This window comes from Arvicola amphibius, chromosome 12, assembly GCF_903992535.2.
Source record: "Arvicola amphibius chromosome 12, mArvAmp1.2, whole genome shotgun sequence".
NCBI classification, from domain to species: Eukaryota; Metazoa; Chordata; class Mammalia; order Rodentia; family Cricetidae; genus Arvicola; species Arvicola amphibius.
Genome location: NC_052058.2, coordinates 164,128,770 through 164,150,721, shown reverse-complemented (window position 1 = coordinate 164,150,721; position 21,952 = coordinate 164,128,770). Strand labels below are relative to the sequence as shown.

Here is a 21,952-nt window from a genome sequence, read left to right as displayed (position 1 = left end):
AGACTGCAGCTAGGAAGGCAGTGCAAAATGATAAAATTCTAGATTTATTTTCTGGCAAACTCATTCCAACTTTACACTGACATTTACTCTAAACACTTACATTTTGGAGGAATGGGACACACTGTCTTCACTATCGTTTTCTGTAATATTCCGTATGTCAACCTACGGGCTGTTCAGAGTGTGAGGTAGTACCCAGAGCTAAACCTTCATGAACACTACCACTCGGAAACCAATGGTAACAATGACCAGGACAAAGGTAAGTGCAAAGCTAACCTTTTACATCTGGCTCTTTCTTGGCACCCTGGGACATTCTCCATTATAGTTCTCATGTATTATCTTAGCATTCAGGACCCTTTATCTTTCGCCCACAAAATAAAGCATGCCATCATATAAATATAGCAAATATTTTATATTAATTTTCATTATGGCTTGAGGTTTATGCAACATTAGTCTGTCTCTTACATATCAACATGTTATTGAGGTGGCAAAAATGAAAACTGATTGACAATAGTCTTTACTGAAGCCAAGAAAATGGAAGCACAATAAAATCAACAACATTATCAATAAGATAACACTAACTAGCAATCTTCAATGCAACTCAAACACAAAGTCACAGTAGTGTATGTTTCTAATCCCTGCTCTCAGGACACTGAAGTAAATAGATCACAGGTTCACGGACAGCCCAGCAAGACCTTGTCTAGGAATAAAACATGGTGAACAAAATAAGACATCCAGAGAGGTGCAACTGTTTCCCTCAGGCCACGGCAGGCCTGAATTCTGGAAGATCTCACTCCAAATCCACCTTCAGATCATCATTTAAGTTCATATTTTTGTACATTTTATTTTATATTTGCATAATTTCTTTGACCTAATTTGTGGCAATCCTTCTGCCTCTGCCTCCCAAGTACTAGAATTGCAAGGCAGACAGCACCACACCCTAGCTAATGTCCTGACAGGTTTAGAGGGAGTAAGGACACCGTCTGCCCTTGAGTTCAGCTCCCAGTACCCATGTCAGGCAGCTCACAGCCTGTAATTCGAGCTCCAAGGGATCCCGCAGCCTCTTCTAGACTCTGTGGACACCACATCCACACACAGATAGCTCTCAGAACACGTTACACCTGCATCCACACACAGATAGCTCTCAGAACACGTTACACCTGCATCCACACACAGATAGCTCTCAGAACACGTTACACCTGCATCCACACACAGCTCTCAGAACACATATTTTACACCTGCATCCACACATAGATAGCTCTCAGAACACATATTTTACTTGTAAAATACAAGTAAATACACATATTTTACTATGTAAAACCAACACAACCAATTGTGTTGGTTTGAAATGGTGTCTTTGATAAAGAGCAGGCTGGCCTTAACTTCATGATTCTCCTGTCTCAGCCTCAGAAATGTTGGGGCTACAGGCTTCTCACCATGCCAGGATTAAAACAGACTCATTTAGCACTCAGCTCAGTTACTCTGCTAAGGCTCGCACGGTCTGTGGACAACATCTGACAAAAGCAGCATAAGGAAGGGTGTAATTAGAAGGGATGCGGCCTGTGGTGACTGGGAAGGGATGGTGAGAGCAGGGCCAGGAAGCGGAGAGACAGGAGCAGGGCAGGGTGACCAAACCTCAGGTGCTGCCCCTATTGACGCACTCCCTCAGGCTAGTTTCTGAATCTCTTAAAGATTCCATAATTTTCCAAAAACAACACCACTAGCTGGGGGTCCAGTGTTCAGAACATGAGTGGGAGGGGAGGGTGGTGGAAGACACACAGACAGATCCAAACACTTGCAGATACCAACCATCATTATCAGGGTACCACTAGTATCACGAATATCCTCCCTCATGCCCCTTCTTACTGCATCCCTTACCCCACTAAGCAAGAAGAAATATGGTGTTTTTGTTTTTTGAGACAGGGTCTCACTATGTAACCCAAGCTGGCCCAGAACTAACTAGGTAGCCCAGGCTAACCTGCAACTGCTGGAACTGCGGGTTTATGTAGCCACGCCTGGTGGCCATCAGGGTTTTGATCATTGTAACTATAGCTTGATAACCAAACTTAAAACAAATGCAACCAAGCAGTATGTGCTTGGCTTCTTTCACAAATAAGATTTTTGAGAAAATTCCCAGGATAGGAGATCAACTCTTTTTTACTGCTAGTAGCAATCCTCTGTGTGAGGACTGTCAGGACATAAGCACACAGGAAGGAAACTCACGCTGTGAGATAACAGTATATTAACATTTGAAGACATCACCAAACTGTTACTTGAAGTGGTTCTAAGTACTTTTATTTCTAGCAGGCAAGATGTAAGTTCCAGTTGGTTTATATACTTGTTAATATCTGGTATTCCGAGTAATGTTCATTTAACCATTTTAGTGGAGATAAAGTCCCACCTAACTGTGGTTTTCACTGGGAGTTCTCAAGTGATCATGTTAATATGAGCCATAGGTATGTATCTTTATGAAATAACAACCCAACTGTCCACATCAATGTTCTGAACTAGATTTAGGATCCGAACACTCTCCACAGTGCCCCTCTGACTCTAAAGAGGCGCCCAATGGAGCCCTGTCAACTTAAGATCTGTGTTACCGGCCTCTTGTCACTGATTACTGACTAACACATCTGTCACTCCTTATTTTACAATTCTTTTCCTTTCATAAAAAAATTATACTGGGGCTGGAGAGATGGCTCAGCAGTTGAGAGCACTGCCTGCTCTTCCACAGGACTAGGGTTCAATTCCCAGCAACAACACGGCAGTTCCAGGAGCTCTGATACCTGCACACAGATACACATGCAGGAAAATGAAGGAAGGGAAGAAGGGGAGAAAACTTTTAAAAAGGTTATTAAAACCAAGAAATTAAACTGTGGTAAATAGTATTATATATGATATATTATTTGATCATTTGGAAAGAAAAGTATTTCCTGAGGCCTAACTAGTGATGAAATAACCGTGATGAGCACTCCTTTGAAGATACAAACGGAAACAAGAGAAGTACCAACAGGGCCTAACCAGCGTATTGTTGGGATTTGTTTCTATACTTAGTTAACAACATGCAGCTGCCACTTGGGAAAATATTCACATGATAACAAACTTGGCTCAATAAAATTTAACAACTTTTACCTAAATTCTCATGAGTATATAAAATTATTTTCAATGTGGAATATGTACACATATATACACTAACTTCTTCTAATGTTAATTATTTATAAATCATATATTTATATTATTTCCACAATAAGCAGATTTTTTAAATAGGTGAGTATGGGGTATGTATGCATGTCTTTGCACATTCACATGTGTGGGCATACACACATCATGAATACATGCATGCTGAAGACAGACATTGACTTTTGTGCCTTCCTTGATTGATTTTCACTTTATATATAAAGGCAGAATCCCTCAACTGAACCTAAAGCTCACTGATGTGGCTCCTCTAGCTAGCTGCTTGATCTGGGGATCCTGAGCCTCCATTCAGTCATGTCTAGTCCAACAGATGTTTAAAACCGTGCTAAAAAATTATGTTAAATTGTCAGGAGCTGATAAATACACAAAACTATGACTCACTGGTGTGGGAGGTCCTTCTGTCTATGTGTTATTAGTTAATTAACAAATTGCCTTGGCTTACTGATAGGGCAAAACTTAGGCGGGGAAAACTGGACTGAATGCTGGGGAGAAGGAGGCAGAGTCAGGGAGAAGCCATGGAGCCACCACCAGAGTCAAACACACTGAAACTTTAGCTGGTAAGCTGCAGCCATGTGGCGATACACAGATTAATAGAAATCGGCTAAATTAAGATGTAAGAGTTAGTCAATAAGAAGCTAGAGCTAATTGGCCAAGCAGTGATTTAATCAATACAGTTTCTGTGTGATTATTTCAGGTCTAAGCCAGAGGAGCGACTGGGAACCAGCAAGCAGCGGCCCTCCTCCAACAACCTATGGTGGCTTTTCACTTTGAGAAAAATATTACACTTAATTTTGAGTTGGTAATGTTCAGTTATGTCTCTAAACTTACCAGTCATTAACAAGGCTTATTTACTACTAGTTTTAAAAACAAGAATTCTAAAAAGAAGATTTAATTTTTGTTAAATAAGTAACTGCTGAAGATGATGTGGAAATATGTTCCAAATATTGGCTAATTACTATGAATTATTAGTAATTCAGGGCTGGAGAGATGGCTCAGTGGTTAAAAGCACTGATTGCTTTTCCAAAGGAACTGAGTTCAACTCCCAGCAACCACATGGAAGATTGCAACAGTCTTTAACTGTAGTTTTATGAATTCCAATGTCCCATTCTGGTGTGCAGATGTACACACAGACAAAAGCATATTTACACATAAATAAATATTTTTTAAAATGTTATTCAAACTGGGCAGTGGTGGCGCACGCCTTTAATCCCAGTACTCGGGAGGCAGAGGCAGGTTGATCTATCTCTGTGAGTTTGAGGTCAGTCTGGTCTACAAGAGTGAGCTCCAGGACAGCCGGGACCGTCCCACAGAGAAATCCTGTCTCAAAAGACAAAACAAGTTATTCAAACAACAACAAGAAAAAAGTACTACTTTAAAGAATCCGTTTCAAGTAAAGGAAACTAGCCTTTCATTGCCTCAGTAAAATAATGTTCTCTAGTTAAGAAAAAACCTAAGTGTGGCCTAAGAAACAAAAAAGCCAAAATTCTACTCACACTGCTTGTTTTTCCTCGTGGCCCGAGTCCCTAAGATCGGTGCCTCTTTTAAGACTCACTTTGCATAACCCTGGTTTAGTTAGAAAATCCTGGCAGCACCTATCAGCCTCAGACAGTCACTTTTCTCTAATGTAAAAGTAAGTGCTCTTGTTTCTCCAGAACTCAGCTAAGCACCATGATCTCATCCTTTTCAATCCACCACAGATTTCCCCCAATTGATCTTTTATATGTTTATAGAGAGACATCTTGCTGGGCGGTGCTGGCGCATGCCTTTAATCCCAGCACTTACCCGGGAGGCAGAGGCAGGTGGACCTACTTCCAGGACAGGCTCCAAAGCTACAGAGAAACCCTGTCTTGGAAAACGAGGGGGGGGGGAGGGAGGGAGGGAGGGATCTTATTCTGCATCAATACTTTACACTTTCAATTAATATTTTTCCTAATCAGTGTTCTTCCCACAATGAGCTTATTGTGCTTATTTTTCTCTTCAGGTTTGAGATCAGAACTTAACTATATTCCAGGTATGACCAGGATCAAGAGTACACCTCACATTATTTTGTGAACCCAATATATATTAGTTATACATATTATGTGGTTAGTTCAGGTTGTTAGTGGTGGTTGAACTGAAGGCTTCACACCTGCTATGCAAGTAGCCTTCAGTAAACTATACCCCCAGTCACCCAGTAATACATTTAGAGGGAGAATGTGCTGGGTATCAAATCCAAGGCCTCCCGTGAGGGAGGCAAACACTCTACTAATCAACCATTTACCTAGACCAAGCAATCTCCTGTCTTGAGACAGGGACTCTGTCTAGAGCCCTAGGGGTCCTTCCACTCACTGTGTAAGTCAGGCTGGTATCAAACTCATAAAGATCTGTCTTTCTCTGCTGGGATTAAAGGTGTGTGCTACCACATGTGGCCAAAGTGGTAACTTTTTGAAGAAGCTAAAATACATTTTTCATATTTAATGTTCATAATATGAAAGACTTAGGAGACAAGAGTTCACAGCATTTACCAATAGTAGCTCCAGTGAGTCATTAAGTTACAAGCTAGTGAAAACACCACGTCACAGGCATCTCATTTAAGAACCCGAGGAAGCCTGGTAGTGGCAACACATGCCTTTAATCCTAGCACTAGGGAGGCAAAGGTAGGTAAATCTCTAAGAGTTCAAGGCCAGATGATCTACAGAGTGAGGTCCAGGACAGCCAGGGCAACACAGAAAAAACCCTGTCTGGAAAAAACAAAAACTGAAGAAAACTACTATCATCCAAAAGATACACTCTATACAACATATGAGACTTCACAGATGCAAAGAACCCAGCTAGGAATCCTAGATAAGCTACTCACTGCCCTCATAGTCTGAATGTCTTAGTATGGTGCCCACTGGACAAGTCTGCCTAACGAAGTAAAGAAACCTATGTTAACCACGTGTTTAAAACCTGGATTAGCAGACACCAGTAACTGCACTCAATGTTTCTGAACGGTCCAAACATGTCTACATTGTGTGGTCAGAGTTCCTGAACACACGTAGGACTGGTGGCACACGCCTTTTTCATCTCGTCACTCAGACAGTCTCGGTGAGTTCAAGGCCAGCCAAGAACACATGAGAACAACATCAATTTCATCCATTCATGAAGGCTAAAAACAACCTGCTACAACCTCACTCAACAAATTCTACAGTTAACACGAGAAAACTGCTCAGGGATTCTTCATGAGCGCTCCTTCTGTATACAGACTGTAGACACATCGTTCCATGTTTACCAGAAATACAGACTAACACATGAAAAGGTAATTTTGGTTTAGTTTTGGGTTTTGATGTTTTGGTTCTTTGTGATTTTCATATTCTTTTTTTGAGACAAAGTCATAGCCCAGGCTGGCCTTAAATATACGGTGTAGCCAAGGATAACCCTGAATTTCTGATCCCCCGGTTTCCGCCTAGACTGATTTCTGTAAGCACTGGAGACTGAATGCAAGACCGAGTATCTGAAGAAGCACCCAAGGAATTTTAACCATCTGCTGATAAGTCTTCTTTAACAAAGATACCAGTGTCCGCGTCTGGGGTTAGGAAGTTGAAGTAAGAGTAAGGGTCTGTGGTCCACTGTGTGCAGCGCAAGCCTGAGGACCCGAGTCAATCCCTAGAGAGAACCAACTCCCCAACGTTGTCCTCTGACTCCACATGTAAGCTGTGGCACACGCATGTGTCACACGCATACACATACAATAATAAAGAAATTTATTTTTTATGTGACATTCTTTTTTTTTTTTAAAGGGAAGAAAAGAGCAAATGTTCATCGAACATGCAATATGGTCCCCGTGTAGTCTTTCATATAGTTCTCCCAACAGCCTGGAGGGAGGCAGCATTATCTTAACATAAGGCTGGGAAGATGGTTCAGTGGGTAAAGTGCTTGCCAGGAAAAAATGAGGACCAGGGCTTTCACAGCCAGAATCCACAGAAACGCTTAGTGGGCATGGCATCCCAGAACCTGTAATCCCAGCACTCAGGAAGCAGAGACAGGCGATCCCTGAAGCAGGCTGGCTCGCCATACTGGAGAGCTCTGACTTCAACTGAGAGTCAAGCCTCAATGAACAAGGTGGAAGGCAATTGAGGAAGATTCTCAATGTCAGCCTCCAGCCAACAAATTAATGTACATGGTGTGCTCACACACATGCAAGCACACATACAACATACATGCACACCAACACACAGAAGCATATGCAAAAATGAAGCACAGGAAAATAACTGTTAGAGATAGGGAATATGCCCATATGTGGTAAAAAGATGACTCCAGATCCAAACACACATATTAGCTAAAATAACGACATCACGGACACACTGGGCAGTGTGCATGAGAAATTGTTTTAACTGTACAGTAAGCATGATTACTTTTCTGTGCTGTATTTTCTTTTCTCTCTCTCTCTCTTTTTTTTTTTTTTTTTTTTTTGAGACAAGGTTTCTCTATAGTTTTTGGTGCTTGTCCTAGAAGGCAGGCCTCGAACCTCAAACTCAGAGATCTGCCTGCCTCTGCCTCCTGAATGCTGGGATTCAAGACATGCACCTGGCAATATGTTTTTTTGATATACAAAGCAGGAGAGAATATTTTTTTCTGACATATGCAACACTACTCTGGAGAACTTTGCAGTAGAACATATGAAGTCTACATTCACAGAGAACAATAGTGAATGCATTGTGTTTCAGGAGTTTGTCTTTTATTTTCATTGAGGAACCTAGCAAAAAAAGAACCATGCAGTACCTGCTAATAACACCTGTGAATTCACTCAACTCACACTTATTCTTTAGAATGAAAGTTGAACTTTACTAATAAAATGAATACTGTAAATGGATTCGTAATCACTAATGAAAACATGCTAAGAACAAAAACAGGACAAAAACAGGACAAAAACAGGACAAAAACAGAGAGGCTCACATCATTCAGCTCCTTACAGCCAGCAGTTAGGTATATATGAGCCTTCCCTACCTTATCAATCAGTAGTATTTCTAAAATTACTAATGTGGCTACTAATGAAATATTGATAAATGATGAAACTGCAAGATAGAAAATTAAAAACACAAACATTATCTGCAAAGGTTCTACATCACTCACCTATTTAAAAAACAAAAAACAAAAAAAAATTTCAAGATGTAAGATTTCAAATGAGAAATAAAAATGTAAGACTATAGAACAAAAGCAAACACTCTTCAGAACTTCAAGAAAGAGACCGCAGATAAACTGTTCAGACTGAGGTACTCAGAGAACTGAACAATGCTTTTCTTACATTCACAGCAAAGACTATTTTCTTCCATGCATATACCTTATGATTTAACATTCAGATTATAACATTTTGAGCACAAGTATATGTCCTGATATGGTATGAGACGCTGTGTAAATTCATCTGGCAATTAAGTAGCCACTATGGACATTGTGCTGAGTACTAGATTAGCCATAGAAAACTTGTCAATTCCCCTTAAGACCGCCCTAGACTCACAGATCACACCCAGCAGAAGAGGTGAGAAACCCTGGTACCTGACAATGCATCTCCACGAAGAGCCGTCCTGGTCATCCTGTTCCTCTATGTACATTCTGACATTGTGGTCCTGATCCAGCTGGTACCAGTACATGAGGCCATCCTTGTCCCGCCCAATTGGCTGGAGACGCATAGTATCAGCATCCTCCTCATTAATTATATTCTTGAATTTAAGATTATCATCGAACTGACACTCGCAGAGATACTGAAAAACAGTTACACTGTGGCTTAAAATACCATACAACACTTCTCCAATAAGCATCATGCACTTTCAGGAGGGGTTCAGGGACACAGCAAGATCACACAGTTCATTTGTTCTGCACCACTCTTCCAGTTTCTTATGTAGAATCTGCTTAAAATAATAAATATAATAAGCATATTTGAATGTAACATTTTAATTTTACACAGAGTAGAGTTTTAACAATCACTTATATATAAATTATATTCCTAAAATGATAGGTTTATGTGCACTAAAAGCTTCCATCATACCATTGCATAACATTCTATTTAAATCTTAGCTCATTTTTTCAAGTACTAATACTACTTGCAAATAAAAATCATACATATATGGCTTAATATACAATGCAGAATGATTAGTTCAAGCATACTTTGTGATAAGAACTCTTAAAATCTACCAACTACGTAGATTTTAACTCCGTAAAATTTTCAACAACGCAATTACAATCACTTTCCAGTATCACCTTCAACACAGCTAACTGAGACTTTGTAAGTTCACCTCAAATCTCTCCAGTCTGACTGCTACCCCACTGACCAGGGCTCGCCACGGGTGTATTCTGTGTTCTTTAAGGCTCTATGCTAAAATGAGAACATGGTGTAATTTCTTCCTGAGCCTGGCTTACTAAATATAATAACCTCCTGATTTAAAAATGTTTTAAATTATATTTTGACTTATTTTCTTTACGTGTGTGGGAGGGCACTCATGTGCCACGCTTGCATGTAGAGGTCAGAAGACAAGTGTGAGCAGTTCTCGTCTTCCACCATGTGGGTCCCAGGATGCAGCGCGTGTCTTCAGACCTGAGAATGGCTGCTGTTACCTACCGAGCCACAGACCCGCACTTGTTGTTTTCAGACCACACAGAATCCCATCTTGTTTGTGTGCACCATGCATGTCGTATTCACTAAGGTTCATCGCTATTGTGATTACTGCTGCAGGGTACATGAGAACACGAGTATGGGTTTAGCGCTGGCTTCATTCCCACAGGACTCACGCCCAGCAGGGGGATGCTGAATCACTGTGTCATTCCACTTAAACATTTCTGAGCAAACTCGCACACATTTTGTTTCTAGGCAGCATTTTTTAAAAACCTAATTTTTTTCCCTTTACTCTGAAGGCTGCAGGAGAAGGACTGCTCGAGCCTGAGAATTTAAGACAAGTCTTTGCAAAATAGTAATCCAGGTTCAGACAAATAAAAACACAGACAAATGTGGACACACCACAAACATAAGTGCTAAGTGGACAGGTGCTCAGAAGGTCTGCTCTATGCATCCTGTAGGCTTTTCACGTGAGCTAGAAGAGCAATTAGCATTTCACAGTACAGTAACAGCTATTCCTTCGCCGTGTCTTATCTCATACTCTAGTGTGTATTAAGAATCACTTAGCCAGGCAGTAGTGCTGCACATGCCTTTAATTCTGGCACTCAGGAGGGAGAGGCAGGCGAATTTCTGAGTTTGAGGCCAGCCTGGTTTACAGAGTGAGTTCCAGGACAGGCAGAATTATACAGAGAAACCCTGTCTTGAAAAAATAAAAAAAGATCACAAACGAACAAAAAGAGAATCACAAAAGCAAAATCGCAAAATTGAGGTCTCCTGAGTAAGGATGCTACCGATAAAGCACCGTGGAGAGGCAGTCACGAAGATCACTCACTTTCTCAGAGCAGCCGCGTCTCTACTGACCATGGCTTAGTAAGTGGGAAACATAAAGAAACAGAAGAAAACTCAAGCTTGAAAGCAACCCTATGCTGAGACTCAGGTGGCCCATTTTAACAATACTTTTGGTTACATGAAGGCTTTAACACAATGGCATGCCCTTAGTTATCTGGAAAGCAATGAGTACTTAAAATTGTATTAATGATTATTATTTGTTATTGTTATTATTATTGTTTATTGACCACAGCCTGTAGAATATAGTGATTGATGACGGCCACAACTGGAACAGTGAACCAAACACCCAAAGCAACTGTTTCCCTAGTCTGTTACTGTATCGCCAATCAGAAATAATTAAAACTGGATACACTGTAAAGACAGTCCTTAAAAATAGTAAAGACAAGAACTGACTTTTATGTGTGAGGTGTGCACGTGCACTCTTTGCAAGTGTGTGTGTGTGTTCCTACACATGGAAGCCAGTGGTTAATGTGAAGCTGAATTCTTAGACTTTTCTCCACTTTTGCTGAGTCAGAGTCCCTCCCTGTGCTCCAGGCTATGCGGAAGCACCATCTATCTATCCAGTTTTCCTCCCAAGGGCTGGACTATAGGTAGGCTGACACACCACCTGGCTTCTAAGTGGGTTCTGGGAATCTGAGCTCTGATCTCCATGCTTGTCAGATAAGAACTTTATCTGCAAAGCTACTTCCCCAACCCAGAATAGACACTGAAAAACAAGACTGTTCCTCTGAACATAAAATGTCCACCCTACCGCCCACCTCCTGCCCTCTCTTAGAATATAAGAAATAGCCCAGGCTGGCCTCAAACTCAAGATCTTCCTGAATCGGCCTCCCAATTACTGAGATTACAGGTGTGCACACTCACACTAAATTTCTTTTTCCTTCAAGTTCTGTTGTCACCCGTACTGATCCACTTATTTGTGGGTGCATGTGAAGACAGAGGCTGACTTTCCAGGTCACAGCTCCTTCTGCCATGGGGCCCCAGGGATCTAACTCGGGGTGTCAGACTTGGTGGAAGTACGTTTACTCATTGAACTTTCTTGCTGACCATTGGTTTTGTTTACTTTGTAATTTAGGAGTTAAAGTCAACTTTAAAAAATATAACTACAACAGATAACGCATGCATTACCTTTAAGAGTGCTAGTTTGCACTCCACACTCATTTCAAGATAGCCTTTTTTCTCCATCTCCCATGCCCAGGTACTGTTAAACTCTTGGCATATCTGTAAGAGAAAATGAATAGCTTAATACATGAAAACAACTTTGGTTGCCATTTGTTATGCTTTGATTTGGAATGCTCCTCAATAGCTCAGGTACTGAACGCTTATTAGTTGAATAGGTGAGCGCTAGCTGTAGAAGCTGGTCACTCAAAGGCAAACTGTCATCCCTGTTTCCTGTGCCCACTTCTGCTTCTGAGATCCCAGGGGATGAAAAAGACTGCTGCACCACATACACCGACATGATGCTCTGTGTCACCACAGGCCCAGAGACAGTGGGGCCAAGAGGTTGTGCACCAAAACTTCTGAAACCAAGAGCCAAAACAAATCTGTCCTTACTTAGGTTGGTTTTCCTAGCCATTTTGTCACAGGATCGTCAGGCTGAATGACAGTAAATACTGCTTAGAGCCACAGAAGCATTTACTAATGCTGGCCTATAATAACTAAGACAGAACCTGGTGCTGGAGAGATGGCTCACTGCTTAGGAGAACCTACTCCTCCTATAGAGGACCCATTTCAGTTCCCAGCACCAACATGGTGGCTCACAAACATCTATAACTCCAGTCCCAAAGGATCTGATGCCCTCTTTCAATCTCAGAGGGCACCAGGCACACACACAGTACACATACATATATGCAGGCAAAACACTCATGTGTATAAAAAAATAAATAAATCTAAAAAGCAGCAACAATAACTTGAAAAAAAATAATCTGTTGTTTTCTACTGTATTCAACAACTTTACGTGCACTTTACGGGTATTTTTCCACATGAGAATAGTTACTTGATCATCTCTCTAAAGCTGAATTTCTGTTAAGGCAAGAGTGGCAGTCTGTTTACCTCTAACACTAGAAGGAAGTTCACAACCAAGTCAGACTCTATAACTACAGTTAACAGAGCCCCTCTTCAAACCAGTGTCCAGTGCAAACACCGCTAGGAGGCATTTGAAGGCTTCAGTGATAGACTTGACCTTGGGAGGGTCAGGATTCTTTTCCTAGTAAGTCAGAGCCACTCTGAGGAACAGAAGAGATGACACAGACACATTCCACTCAACAGTCAGTACAGTCTGGATCTGGGGTCATGCATGTGACCTGCACAGAGGTTCAGGAGAGACACCTGGTCTCGCACAGCACAGCTAGTGAAGTAAACGCTCTGCAATCATCACGGGAGAATTCTTGGTTTCGATTCATTCCTTAGAAGCTAGGAGAGATTCCTCTGAAGAATCCCAAGAGTGTGACTTCTCTGACCAAGTGGTTTTTATCCGGTCATTTGTTTTCAGCAATGAGAGGAGACTAAGAATAATAATGATCATAATCCTTTTTGTTTTTCGAGACAGGGTTTTTCTGTGTAGCCCTGGCTGTCCTGGAACTCACTCTGTAGACCAAGCTAGCCTTGAACTCAGACATATGCCTGCCTCTGCCTCCCAAGTGCTCAACACCACACACAGCAATAGTATTGATCTTAGGGACTATTAAGTGGACATAAAACAATTACGCAATGTATCTGCCAATGTCTTAGAGTTTTTACTGTTGTTTTGTTTTTTGCAATTTAGGAAACAAATAGTAAAAACAAAGCTCAGAGCAGTAGAACTAATAAGATGAGAAATTATTCTGGAGCCAGGGCATTGGCTAAAACAGAGAGAAACACACAAGCAGGCAACAGAGAAAGCTTCAGTAACCCTCTTAATCCAGGAATAAGTTTAGGATGGACTTCCTGGAAGGGTTACCCTTTCCCAGCCTTCCCTAGCGCCATCTTTTACCAACTGGAAACAAACAAACAAACAAAACAGCAACAACAACAAACCAGGAGGCCAATGTAGGAAAACACTGTGATAAGAACCATATAGAAAGTGGCGAAAGCGTCACAAAAAAGATAAATCCCCCACTTCCTGGTATGCCACAACTCTGACAGTGCTGTTCTATGTACACAGATGTGTCTATATTAATGTAACAAAGTAAATAAGAGCCTGGCAGATGCTGTGAAAGGAACCCCACAGGCGACAGCACCTGGACAGGTGTGTCACTCCAGCTCCCAGCACTAACGGGCTGCTAGCTTCTCAAACACTAACAATGCGTTACCACATTACTTAGTGACTCTAAAAATTTAAATAGAAAAAGTAAAACAGAAGAAAGAGCAGTGTGTTCCCAAGAGTTAATAGGTAGAAACAACCCAAATATCAACAGAAGAACCGAAAACAAAAGACTGGTCCACACAATGGAAATGTACAGAGCCATGACAAGGGTGGAGCATAGCCGGGGACGGGACCCAGCTGTGCAGAGTGGGAAGGCCTTAGACCTATCCCCACTGCCCACCCCACAAAGCAAAAGAAAGGAGAAGAAAAAGCAAAACAGCAACAACAAAAATAAATGATATACATATGGCTGCCTGGCTGTATCTGGAAAAAATGCTAATGCAAGAAATCACACCAAAGGATACCTACAAGAAGATTCTATAGATTCCCAGGTATGCAGAATGTCTAAAGCTCTGAAGCTCAAATTCAGAGACAGAAAACAGGTTAGCAGTTGGTAGGTGTGATGATCAAGGCTGTCAGCTTGACAGACTTTCCATCATCAGGACATGCATGTTATCCCGGTTATAAAACAAACGGGAGGACCCACCCACTGCAGATGGTACCATTCCCTAGCAGGGATCCCAGCCCAGATACATGCAGAAGGAGAACTGAGCCTAGAATGCAATCTCATACAATAGGTACAGCGGATTCCATCTCCTGCTGCCCGACAAACTCCCACAAACTCCTTCTCTCTAAGCTGCTTGTCAGAACACTTGCACAGCAAGAGAAAACCAACTCAGACACCAGGGGAGACGGAACTAGACAAACTAGACAAACGGGGCAGGACCCAGGGGCACAGCTTTCACTTTCGAGAAGTAAAATGATTTAAAATTAAGATAGGTTGCAAACTCCTTGTAAATATATACACAACAACAAAAACACTGTCTTATTTCAATTTTTTAATTTTCTTATTTTGAGAGAGTCTCATGTAGCACACAATGGCCTCAAATTTACTATGAAGCTGAGGCTGATTCTGAACTCCTGACCCTTCTGCCTCTGTTGCTCAAGTCCTAAGATTACAGATGTGTGCTACCACACCTGGAAAAAGCAGCAACTTTATAAATGTAAAAAAAAGAAAAATCTAAAATGTTTGACTGGGTTGGGAAGGAAATGAGGCAAAGTTGTTGTATTTTACCTAATAGTGAGAGATCGGCACTACTCTTAATTAACTGTTAAACATATATTTCATGTACCAAGAGAAGGCAGCTTCCACCAAGAGGTCTGTGGATACAAAACTAGGTTTATTTACAAATTTACACGTTTTTAAACTATTCCTTACCAAAACTACGCCATGACCTTCTCTACACCGTAAGTACGTAAGTGTCCAGGAGGACTGCAGTAACGTGGGAGCGCCCGTAGTGGCACAGCTCACATTAGTGCAATCAACCAACCAACCAGCCAACCGACAGTGTACAAAAATAAGAACACAGAAATAACAATACAGCCAATGGAGGAAAAGAAACCTAAAAAAAAGGGTTTATTCAAGTAGTGACATTTGTGAGAAGGATTAGTGACATTTTACCCATCAAGGAGCTAGGGCATAGAAAACTGCTTTTATTACTTGTGTGTGTGTGTGTGTGTGTGTGTGTGTGTGTGTGTGAGAGAGAGAGAGAGGGGGGGGGGAGACAGAGACAGGGAGAGAGCCAAGTGAACTGACGCACTGACCTCTATGGACACTCACACAGAAATGCTTACACACACGCACACGTACACCCTAAGAATAAAACTACAAAAATCCCACATTTTCCCACTGGTCCTTTATATTCTTCTCTTATACCCCATTTCACTAATTTTTACCCTGATTTTGATCGCTTTTGTCTGTCTACTGATTGAGGGTTGGACTTACATGGAGGTTTAAAAGCACATAGCTTCATTCAAAGCTTGCCTCTCCCTACAGCAGGGTGACTTTGTGGAGTCAATCACCTGTTCCACTTGGACTTGCAGGTTCTTCTTCTGTAAATGGAGGTTTGGGGCAAATAAAAGATAAGGAATGTGCCAATCACATACTCGCTGTGCCATGCCTCCATTACATATATGCAAACCTGAAAAGAATTCTAGAAAGCCATAAGAAGAATCAATTAGAACACAAGCAGGAGTTAAAAGAGGTGGTTAAAAAATTTGCTAATAATCTTTAAAAATGTAGGTAAATATTGTTTTCCAATACTAGCTTCAGTCATGAGGATGGAACATGTTTAAGATATAAATACAGTTATTAGATTTTGATTCATTTTAATCTCCCATTTTTATTTTCTGGGGATTAACCACACATTTAACTAAACCACTTCTAATGTTATGGTCTACGTCCAGGCTGATAGTGAATTTGGAATGTTATTAGCATATATTAATATGATAATGGATGTCATTATGCTTTTATATATTTACATGATGCACTTCATAGTGTCTACCATTTGTTTTGTTCTATCTTATTTCTACAAAGGCATGTATTGTCTGCAGGAATACACAGGCACCGTGTGCCTGCAGTGCATGCAAAGGCCAAGCACAGCTCCAGATGCTCCAGACTGCAGCTGCAAGTCGTGACCAATCATGTGGGGGCAGGGATCAACCCTGGCTCCTCCCGTCTCCCCAATCCCCCAAACTAAATGTGTTCCTTTCTGCTTTGGGGGCTGTGTTCCACTGTCTTTGCCATAGGGTAGGTGATGTAACCGGCTGCCATTCTCCTCCCATCCCTGTCTGTCCCCACTCTCCCAGCTAGTCCTGCGTTTGAGAGTGATTTGTTTTTACAGACGATGTACTTACATTTAATGATTTGCGTGTCTGTGTGTGCATGAGTGAACACATGCACCCATGCATGCATGCACCACAGCATGCATCCTGAGACCAGAGGACAACTTTCAGAAGCTGGTTCTCTGTGTCAAGTGGTCACAGCCTTGATGATGAAATTCTGTCCCTTCTGAGCTCTTACCAGCACCAACAGTGACTATTTTGAAGCTAAGAGTCTTGCTAAATCTAGAGAAACCTGTTATATTAGATTTTATTTATCGTGGATGCTTATATACATATATTAAATGTTTATTTTATATATAACATGTTTAAGATAAAATTTACCCTTTTAAATCTTTTCAACTATATATTCCACATTAATAAAATTTATTAATTTTATTCAGGATTTGAGCAGCCATTATTACTTTTTATTTTTAAACATTTCTTGGGATGGAGAAATAGAAAAGTTTAAGGTTTGAAAGCATGAAGCTATGTGTCCGGACCCCAGCACCCATGTAAAAAGCCAGGAGCGCTCATAATCCCAGTATTGGAGAGGCAGCCTGGCAGATTCCCAAGTTCACTGGTCACACGGCCCAGCAGGGTGACTCTGGGTTCAGGAACAGACTACTTAAACAAATCACGTGGAGAGCGTAACTGAGGCACACGTCTAACATGAACCTTGACCCCCACATGAATGTACACACATGCAGGCCTAAATTTCCAAGTGTGCGTGCACACCCACACACCATTTCACAACTCAAATAACTGCCTTAAGCATGAAGTCCTTTCACCTCACAGGGCCTTGGGCAAGCTTATAATTCACTTTCAGACTACATAAATGTTCCTACTCTAGAATGTCCATGTAATGAGATCACAGAACACTTGTCCCTGCTCCTCTTTCTCAGGTTTTCCTTTAGAATGCATCTTTAATGAATATCTTGTTTCCACCCGTAGATTCTAGTGAATAACACAGCAATAACCATCAGCATAAAAGTATTTGAGTCCCTGTACAAGTGAGATTTCTAGGTCATACAGCAAACCGACTTTTAGATGTCCGAGGACACAGAAGATTCTCCTGAGGAAGGCGGAAGGGATGAATTGCTGCCTAACATTGTCATAGCCCTGCCTTAGAAAAAGATGCCTCATTGTATAGATGGTATTTTACTTAAGATTGTGTTTTTTGCCAGGTTTGTTGGTAACAGCTTTAATCCCGGCCCTTGGGAGGCAGTATGAGAGATGCTCAAGGCTAGTCTTGGCTATGCAGTGAGTCTGAGAACAGCCTTGCCTACACAGAACCTGTCTCAAAACAAAGTTGCATTTTCCTGACTAATGAAATTAAGCATCTTTCCAGAAGATGTACTTCCTGAACATCTTCTGTGGAAATGTCTCTTTGTAACTTTATCTATTTAATCTGGAGGGGGGTGAGAGGGGAGACACTCCCATAAAGACAAAGCTGGCCTCAGACACACTTTCGTGATCAAGGATAACCCTGAACTTCTGATTGCCCTGCCTCTGTGCGCCACATCTGGTTCACCCGGGGCTCCAACCCCGAGCCTCACACATTACTAAGCATCACTCTAGCAACTGAGCTGTACCCTAGGTACCTGGGAATGCAGATGGAAACCGTCGGTCTATCTCTGAAAGGGCGTCTTTTCTCTGCTGAATTTTAGGAGTCGTGCGCCCCGCCCCACCTTTGGAACTTTTTAAAGATTTATTTTACGTGATGACTGCTAGCCTACATGCATGTATGTATATCACATATATACCTAGTGTCCGTGGAGGTCAGAAGAGTATGTCAAATCCCCTGGAACTGGAATTGTAGGTGGCTGTATGCCATCATTTGGTAAGTACTTGGAATCAAGTCGTTTCTCCACAGAGCAACAAGTGCTCTTAATTGCTAAGTCATCTCTCTAGCTCCCCAGTTTGTTTTATCCTCCCCCATTTCCCTGTGTGTATATATCTGATTATACAAATGTTTTTGTGCATGTTTGCATGTGTGTAGGGCGCATACATGTGTGCTGAGCGTATGTCAAAGCCAGACTGAGGTTCTTGCTGGGAATCCTCCTTCACTAAGACAGGGTCTCTCCATCAAGCCCAGAGCCTGCTGACATAGCTAGCTCACTAGCCAGCTGGATCTAGGGATTGTCTCCACTATTAAGGCTGGAATCACAGGCAGGTTGCCACAAGCACCTGACATTTCTTTGGATTCTGGGGACCCAAATTCAGGTCTTCAAACTTTCTTAGTAAGTTCTTACCCACCGACCCATCTCCTCAGCCCTTAGGAGGTCTTTTTTTTTTTTTTTTTAATGTGGTGTTTTGCCTGTATATGTTTATATGAGAGTGTCAATTCTCTTGGAACTGGAGTTACAGACAACCGTAAGATGCCTTGTGGGTACTAGAAATTGAACTCAGGTCCTCTGGAAGAGCAGCCAGTGCTTTTAACCACTGAGCTATCTCTCCAGCACTTTCTCTCTGTTACAATCCTGGCTGTCCTGGAACTAGCTCTGTAGAACAGGCTGGCCTCAAACTCAGAGATCAGCCTGCCTCTGCCTCCCGAGTGCTGGAATTAAAGGCATGTGCCACCAGCGCCCAGAATAGGAGTTCTTAATATATTCCCAAATAAACGCCCCAGATTTGCAAGGCACACAATCTGCAGCACGAAGAAGCTCACTCTACAGGCCTTTCTCACTTTCTTTATAAAGTTCTGGCGCACAAATGTTTTTAATCTAGTCCAGTTATTTTTCCTTCTGTTGCCTATACTTTTAGTATCACAGCTGAGATCACAAAGATTTCCCCTAAGAGTTTTATGGATTTAGGCCTTACATTATTGAACCATTCTGAGGTATGAAGTAGGATACATGTTCCATTTTGCAAATTGTAGTTTAAAAATACTATTTAATGTAATAGATACAGTCAAAAGATATAAAAATGCTACAGTAAATGAATGATCAACTATACATATTGTGTTCTGCCATTCTCAGTTCAGCAGGAATTAAGCAATAAGAATGCTACTATGAATCCATCACTAAACCACCTTAGGTCACACAGCAGTCACATAGAAAACTACGGGAAGCACAACGTAGCATTACTATATCCACACGCATAAATAAGGTGGGCAAAATTCAAGTAAATTTGTGAAGAAATGAATGCCACAAAAGGGGAAATTTTTATTTAAAATTATGGTGCTGTTTCTTTTACGAGTTGTTGCTAATATTCATACAGACTTGCTGGGCTCCAACAATCTGACTACAGTATGCTGAGGGCATTCATACAACTTCATTTAACAAGAATTAAATTTTACTTAGTGAGCAATTAACTTATACACTTGGGAATTAAGAGAGCCAGCTGCTTTTTTCATTATAAATCTGGTACTCTTGCTGATATTCATATGTATGATACATAAACTATCCCCTACAAGCCCATGTGTTTGAACACTTGGTTCCCACCTTGTGGTACTGTGTACTTATGAAACCTTTGGACATTTTCTGTTTCTTGGTCCAGCTAGAAGACTAGCTGCAAACAAGGACTGAGCCACTTCTGCTACCACGCCTTCCTTAAAATGATGGACTTGAAACCCCCGAAAGTGTAAGTCAAAACTTCCCTTAACTTACACCTCTTGGGAACATCTCACAATGATGAGAAAAGTAACTGACGCGATTACATTAACACAGAGCACGTGAGAAGGCTTTGCTCCGTGTGAGGACAGAGCACCCATGCTGTAGAACAAACGCACCATCCTCTCTGTGTTCCTCAGAGCACCACAGAAGTTATGTGTATGACTACATATACACATGTATATGACCTGGAAGGTGGCGCTCACTGAATGACACTGCATGTACACCAGCACAGCACCAGGAGAAAGTTATCAAACACAAGCAGCCATTATAACAATATGGAAAAAATAGACTTCCCAAAATTTTTGGTGGTGAGGAAAAAAACAAAAAAAAAACAAAAAACTCCTGACAAGAAGCTGTGTCTGGCTGTGAACAAAACTCCTGGGCGGAATCGGTGTCTGCAGAGACTAATGGACCAGCTGGGACTTCAGTGTTGAGGAGCTCAGAATTTGGTAGGCTCAGAGACTAACTGCTTATCCTGGGCTAGTTTAGCTCTCTGAAGCAGTCACTCCCTGCCCACTTCTGTATCTGAACTAACACCTCGTGATAATAAATAAAAAGTGTCCCTAGCTACTAACCTATCACTACACTAACTTCTACCAATCCAAGAGGTAAAAATGGCATTAGATAGCATCTTGGGCCTGTAGAATAGCTCCTCCCGCCTCTCTGTCCTCACCAACATATTTTAAAGTTGCCTCAATTTATGACTTTTTGGTTCTATGAAATCATAAAAACCTTGTGAAACTGCTTCCACATTTGAACATGCAATCTGGGGACCCTAAACCTGTCTTCCTGAGCCACCATCACTCAGAGCGGCTCCAGAATAAACTGTCGCTTACTCTCTTTTGTGTAGGAGGAATGTAAAATGCTCTAGTCACTATGGAAAGCCATTCGGTAGTTCCTCAAAAAGGTAAACACGAAGCTGGGCGGTGGTGGCGCACGCCTTTAATCCCAGCACTCGGGAGGCAGAGGCAGGTGGATCCCTGAGTTCGAGGCCAGCATGGTCTACAAGAGCTAGTTCCAGGACAGGCTCTAGAAACTACGGGGAAACCCTGTCTCGAAAAACCAAAAAAAGGTAACCACGAACATTACTATATGACCCCTTCACTCCTAGGTGTGAAACACACAAATGAAAATATATGTCCTATGAAATCGTGTGTACAAATTTTCATAGCAACATTATTCCTCCAAAATGAGAGGAAACTTAAATGTTCAGGAACTGGTAGAGAAAGAAAGGTGGTAGCAAGCAAACACTGGATGGCATGGCAGTAAACACTAATGTACACCAGTGTGCACAGACTTGAAGACTTCAGACCAACTCGAGCCAGGCAGACACCGAGGCCAGGGTTTAGAGTTCCCTTTGTAAGAAATGTCCAGAACTGGAAAACTCATGGAGACAGAAGTGCAGTGCAGGGCTAGGACCACGGATGACAAACACTACGTCTCTCTCTCCAGGGCCAGAAATGTCACAGAATTAAAGTGTGGCAATAGTTTGATGACCGTGGCGCTTACAGAAGAACAGTGAAGCATGTACTGTAAAAGGTGAGTCTTGTCATGTGAAGTGTGTCTCAGTTTAACTCCACAGAGTGTAAGACACAGACAAAAGCTAAGAGCAACAATCTTGCTTCACTTTGGAGAAACACAGCTGTAAACATCTAATTTTCATCAAATATGACCAAATTATCAAACGATGCCTCTTATTAATTCTTAATAATTCTTATTAATGATGGA

At 41.5% G+C, this 21,952-nt stretch overlaps 1 protein-coding gene across 1 annotated transcript in view; it reads right to left on the bottom strand.

Moving 5' to 3' along the window:
* Positions 1–21,952, bottom strand: part of Rsf1 (remodeling and spacing factor 1) — a 110,251-nt gene that overhangs the window by 45,948 nt on the left and 42,351 nt on the right. The window contains exons 3-4 of the mRNA XM_038313580.1: positions 11,732–11,824; positions 8,701–8,906 (exon numbers count right to left, since the gene is read on the bottom strand). Of these exons, the coding sequence (XP_038169508.1) occupies positions 8,701–8,906; positions 11,732–11,824 (299 nt within the window). The remainder of the gene's footprint in view (positions 1–8,700; positions 8,907–11,731; positions 11,825–21,952) is intronic.